Here is a 6,144-nt window from a genome sequence, read left to right on the forward strand (position 1 = left end):
ACACTGCTCCTAATATGCATATTTTCTGTTCAATGGAATGGCATTATAGTGCAACTATGGCTACGCATAAGGCCCCCTCATACAGCCATGATAATGAAGCAATGCAGGTAGACTTCCACAAATGACTTGGCAGCCTAAGCAATGTGCTTCAGAATACTGCCAGAGAAGGCTCAACACTATTGTCACAGCTGCCCCTTACAATTCTATAAACCATTTCATTTTTTACTTGGAAGGCTGTGGTTACCAGCAAGGAATCACATCAAAATGAATAAAAATGTTGGTTTCTTTTTCTGTATAGGAGCGCCACCTAGAGTTCAGCTGGCATATAAAAGGTACCGGTAACTTTCATCTTCAGACTGGCACAGTTTACAAAAGTCTAATTTTAAAAATTAATCTGTAACACTGTAAACACAGATGCATCACACTTCACAACAACTATTCCTCATCTTCCAAAAATCCCAAAAAGGTACTGTGGATGCAGACATGACCTATTCTTAGTTGCTGTAGATACTTTCCTGGACATTTTAAAAACAGTCTTAAAAGCAGGCCAAAATTTAGGGTTGAGTATGCATTAATCTCTTACTTCTTTGTCCTAAGCAGCAGAAAGGACTAAATAGCCATCTTAGCAATTAAAAAAAAAAAAAACTTTTAATCTTCTAAACACCTAAAATCTGAAGAGTTCTATACAATACTTGTGTGCAGCATTTTAAATACTAGCCTATGTAGTAGTATAAGTTCGCTTTTACCCTACAGTGCAATTGCATCCTAATGTGTGGAATTTTAACCTTGTGTAGTTGAAAGCTGGCCAGCTGAAATCCCACAAATTAATTGCATGCAAAGCAGAGCCTAAAAGCTCCTTTTGCACTTGGTTTTCCTGGTGTGGAAATCACTTTTAAGCTCTCAGACTTGCTTACCTTTGGGAGGCTCTTGTTAGATATTGCAGGAACTTGAGTGGCCACATGAAATATCACGAGAGCCTCCCAGATCCTGGTAAGCAAGAAGGAGAGCTTAATAGGTCTCTGCCTTGCTTGGAAGGTCAGGATGGCCCTGTGAGGGTAGTTCGAAGGGGGTGGTTCAAGTATATGCATTTTTGCATGCATGTGCCATCCCTGGAATGCAATCCCTGCACAAGACACAATCATACTATATTTATGGTTCTGTAGGATCAACAAAAATTCCAGCATGAGTAAATAGAGAAAATTACTTACAAATATCAGACCGGATATCAGAGAAGATGTCCCAGTAAGTGCAACATAGAATTTTGGAGTCAATGTGCTCAAGAAAATGGTCACTGCCAAAGAAAAAGGGAAGCTTTGTCAATCAATACATTTGCCTCTCAGTGTCTGAGATGTCATTACTTAAGCAACGCACACACACACACACACCTACACACACACAGTGTCAATTCCTCCGTTGGTTGTGGATACTTTTTGGAAAGTCTGAATCCGGAAATGATGTAGCCCAGGTAAGCTATGCTTTGAATGTTAGGAGAACCATTAATGTTAAAGTAGACTTTTTAGCTAAAAGTGCTGGACAGGACTCAAACACAACAACACTCTTCCCACCTGTGATTCCCAGAAACTGCTATTCAAAGACATACTGTACTGCTTCCAACAGTAGAGCTAGAACCTAGCTACTGTGGCTAGTCCATTGTAAGCCATCCAACATGGTAGAGAATACCATAATTTCACTATGTGCTGTGTTAAGTACTTTTTGTTTGTTTCTTTGTTCAATGTTTAGCTTCATAAGAAGTCCATGAGTTTGAGTTCAAACAGCTAACCCTAAATGTTATACGTAACTGATATTTTGGCTTTCTCTTAACCTAGATACAGTCAAAGACAAGGATCCAAAACAGCAAACCACAGTTTTAACACAAGTTTCATAGCTTTAACTTAAATCTGTAAAGAGTAAAATATGGGGAATTATGGATATTTGATCAATTTTAAATACTTCTGAAAACACGTATTGGTGTGTTGTACCTTGCCTTGTGACCATATGGTGAAGAGCAGTATAGATATATTTAAATAAGGACCAAGATTACTACAATGCATTATATGTGGGGCAGCCTCTGAAAACAGGAAACTTCAACTGGTGCAGAAGTCGGCGGTCAGGTTGCTCACCGGAGCAAGAAAGTTTGAGCATATAATGCCAATCCTGGTCTAACTGTAATGGCTGCCAATCAATTCCTGAGACAAATTCAAAGTGCTGGTTTTTACCCATAAAGCCTTCAGGACTGCAATACCTCAAGGATTGTCTGTTCCTATATGAACAGACTCAGAACCTGTGATCATCATCTGAGCCACTTCTTTGTGTACCCTACCCACTGCATGAGAGTTCCAGAAGATGGCAACACAAGAATGGGCTTTTTTTTTGCAGTGGCTCCCCATTTGTGGAATGCTCTCCATAGGGAGGTTTGTCTGGCACCTTCATTACATATATTTAGGCACCAGGTGAAAACGTCCCTCTTCTCCTAAGCCTTTGGCTAATTAAGCCATCTGCAGCCTTTAAAACTGTGAGGGAGGGTAACTGTTTGTGTTTGTTACTATGTTATCCATTTTTGTGTTCTTACATTGTAAACTGCCCTATGATTCTAGGATGAAGGGTGGAGTAGAAATTTAATAAACAACATTAGACACTAGTTTCATTATTTTTATTAGAATGGGCACAAGCATTTCTTTTAGCATGGAGCAAAGAATGTACTGCTTGTAACAAGGGTTCAACATTTGTTGTTGTTGTTTAGTCGTTTAGTCGTGTCCGACTCTTCGTGACCCTATGGACCAGAGCATGCCAGGCACTCCTGTCTTCCACTGCCTCCCGCAGTTTGATCAAACTCATGCTAGTAGCTTCAAGAACACCATCCAACCATCTCATTCTCTGTCGTCCCCTTCTCCTTGTGCCCTCCATCTTTCCCAACATCAGGGTCTTTTCCACATATTCAAAATAATTAAGCCATAATCTTCCAAGAAGTGTCAACACTTAAGGGTTCCTTGTAATTGTGAGACATTTGAATACAGATCATTGCAAACATCTATTTCCATGTAGGAACAACATATCTGAAGCAGCTCAAAGGTAAACTAACACTGCTGCATGCTAACAGGAAGTAAATCTCATTGTACTCTTTAAGATTTACTTTTGAATATGAATGTTTAGGACTGATTCATAAAATCCAGACAGATACTACCTGAGGCATTTTATTAACCAACCTACAACACTGAATCTTGTTTGTGGGTTAGGCCTACTGATTGTTATTTAGCAAGAGATTAGTAGATAAAAAGTGTAAAGAAAATGAATATGGTATGTTGACAACGAGAAATTGACAGCTCTTATATTAGTGTCAGTCTCACAATTTAACCAGTATAGCTAGTTTTGTCTGAACAAGTCTACCTTCCTGGGCTTTTGGAAACCACAGCATGCAAGAGACAAAGTCTTAAACACACAAAATAAGACCAAGTTAAAAGCAGGGCATGTACATTAAGCCCTGAGGGGGATCCTAAGGTAAAAGTCAAGGTTACTCCATTACTTACTTGATGTAGTGCTTCATGTGTAGAGTATGGCAAAACTCAGTAGGCCCACCAGGCAAAGAAATAAGCAGACTCTCCTTCATTCCCTAGCAACTTTAACCCATGAACACATTGTTCTAAAGTTATGCATGTATTGAGGACACGGGTGGCGCTGTGGTCTAAACCACTGAGCCTAGCGCTTGCTGATCAGAAGGTCGGTGGTTCGAATCCCCGCGACGGGGTGAGCTCCCGTTGTTCAGTACCAGCTCCTGCCCATCTAGCAGTTTGAAAGCATGTCAAAGTGCAAGTAGTTAAATAGGTACTGCTCCAGCAGGACGGTAAACGGCGTTTCCGTGCGCTGTTCTGGTTTCGCCAGAAGTGGCTTAGTCATGCTGGCCACATGACCTGGAAGCTGTCTGCAGACAAACGCCAGCTCCCTCGGCCAGTAAAGCGAGATGAGCGCGCAACCCCAGAGTCATCTGCGACTGGCCTTAACGGTCCAGGGTCCCTTTACCTTTCACTTTACCTATGCATGTATCATCATGCTTTGGAATGTTTTATTAAAATATCTGATACTAAGGATGTAACCATATGACATAAGTCCCATTGAATATAATGGCACTTACTTTTAAATAAACATGGGACAGGTTTGAGCTGTAAGTCATGCTGTATGCTGGCCTGCAGACTTAAGAGTGTGTTTTTAACTCCCCAACCATTAACTTTAGACCAACCAAATATTATGAGACTTAGCAACTATGTAAGGCCTGCAATTTAAAAAGCAACAAAAGGGGAGTATGGAGCTCACTGCTCTAATAAAAGAATAGTGACTGTGTGTAAATTGCAGCTTTCAAACAACAGGTCTAGTTTCTTTCTGTTTTGATGACACAGAAGATCTGACAGCTGGTAGTATAGATGCTGTCATCATTCAGGGCTTGCAGACAGCAACAGATGATAGAAAGCTTTTTAAAAAAAAAAGCTGACAAAGGGAAGACATCACGGACTACAGACTGCCTTGCAATCTTTAAAATAAACAGACACAAAGAAAAAGATTTAAAACCAACTTGGCTTACAAATAACCTGACAAAAAATAACGAGGCCCCTAAAGGACAGAAGCACTTAAATACACACCAAAACACAAAGGAGAACAGAGCCCAGGAGCCCTGCAAGAACCAATCCTTTCTGATAACACCCTGTATTTGTATGCAACCAACCCCAAGGTAAGCACACCCCAGATTTTAGTGTGAGGCAAAGTCATAGCTCTAGAGAAGCCTGTTTTCACCAGCAGGGCTCAGCCCAGAAAAAAATGGCGTAAAGCCAGTTTCACGGAGCACGTGCAGAGTTCTTTCCACAAACGGCACCTCAAGCACCTGAGATTAGGGCTGAAGAGGTGAGGGGCAGCGAGCAGCCAAACAGCCCCCTAACCGGCCGCCCCAAAGCCCCCCACCCCTCACGTCCATAGCAGCGGAGGGAAAGGAGGCGGGCCAGCCCGCGCCCCTCCCCGGCGGCGGAGTCCCCTCAGCGCCCACAGAGCTGCTCTCCCCTCCCGCTCCCCCCGAGCAGCCCCTCACCTGCCGCCAAGTTATCCCGCAGCCGGAGCGGGCCTCGCAAGAAGTAAAGGAGCCCGAGCGCCGCCAGCAGGGCCAGCGTCCGCGCCCAGGGTCCTCCCGCCAGTCTCAGCCTCTCCCACCGCCGAGGGCAGTGGCTGGGCAGCTGGGAGGAGGAGGAGGAGGAGGAAGGCGCCGCATCCCCATCCACAGAAGGAGGACCACTCTCCGCCATGTCTCCCGCCCTTCGCTCGCTCAGGCCTGGCTGGCTGGAGGAACGGAGGGAGGGAGGGACCAGCCGGGCGCGCCGCCGCCGCCTGACTCTGAGAGAAGCGGGAGCGCGCCCGCTGCTCCGTCTCTTGTCTCCCGCGCACGTGTCTGTTAGCCGCCTTAGAGGGAACCCCTCGGAGATACACCCCCACCGCCGGCCTGTTTTAAAAGGGGCGCTTTTGTTCTTTCCCTTTTTTTTAGGGCTGCCATCCCGTGCAGTTTTTTTCGTTAAAAGGGACGCGGCTCCGATTTGTGATTCCCACCCCCGCGGGAATTGTTTTTTTATTTTATTATTGCTTTTCCGCTTGGCATTGTAAAGTGGTCTTTAAGGGGTGTTTTTTTTTAACAAACGGGATATACATTTTTAATAACTAAGAGCGCTCCACTGAATGCATGCTGTACATGTGAGATGCACAGCGCGCAGATACAAGAAAGTAGCCTGACATTCCCTGTTTTTAACCATTAGGAATTTGGGCGAATGGCGTTCTCCCACATTCCTTTCTTTGCAGGATGATGGGTGTTTTTTGGGGGCAGAGACAATTTTTAGCACGCCTTGCGAAATCCACATGCTGTCCGGCTAACAGAACTGGGCTGCTGAAAGTATTGCGGTGCGCTGTGTCTGCCTCCGATATAATCTGAGCGCTGGGCAGGGTTGCGCCTTGGGGCATTAAATGGGCGTGGCCGGACGACTCCTTCCACGTTAGAGTAGCTCTGCCCTTATCCATCATGGCGAGCGTAAACGTCACCCAGCTGTGCACAGCGAGTAGCGGCCGCCTAGTTGCATTGCTTTGCCTTAAAAGGGCAGGCTTGCCCGTACCTAAGATGGCGCC

General features: G+C 44.6%; 1 protein-coding gene across 1 annotated transcript in view; it reads right to left on the reverse strand.

The window, feature by feature from the left end:
• ST7L (suppression of tumorigenicity 7 like) overlaps positions 1 to 5,361 on the reverse strand; it is a 40,700-nt gene extending 35,339 nt beyond the window's left edge. The window contains exons 1-2 of the mRNA XM_082227650.1: positions 5,069 to 5,361; positions 1,209 to 1,291 (exon numbers count right to left, since the gene is read on the reverse strand). Coding sequence (XP_082083776.1) covers positions 1,209 to 1,291; positions 5,069 to 5,279 — 294 coding nt within the window. The 5' untranslated portion in view covers positions 5,280 to 5,361. The remainder of the gene's footprint in view (positions 1 to 1,208; positions 1,292 to 5,068) is intronic.
• Between the last annotated feature and the right edge of the window lie 783 nt (positions 5,362 to 6,144).

This window comes from Podarcis vaucheri (assembly GCF_965113315.1).
Source record: "Podarcis vaucheri genome assembly, chromosome: 6".
Taxonomy (NCBI): Eukaryota; Metazoa; Chordata; class Lepidosauria; order Squamata; family Lacertidae; genus Podarcis; species Podarcis vaucheri.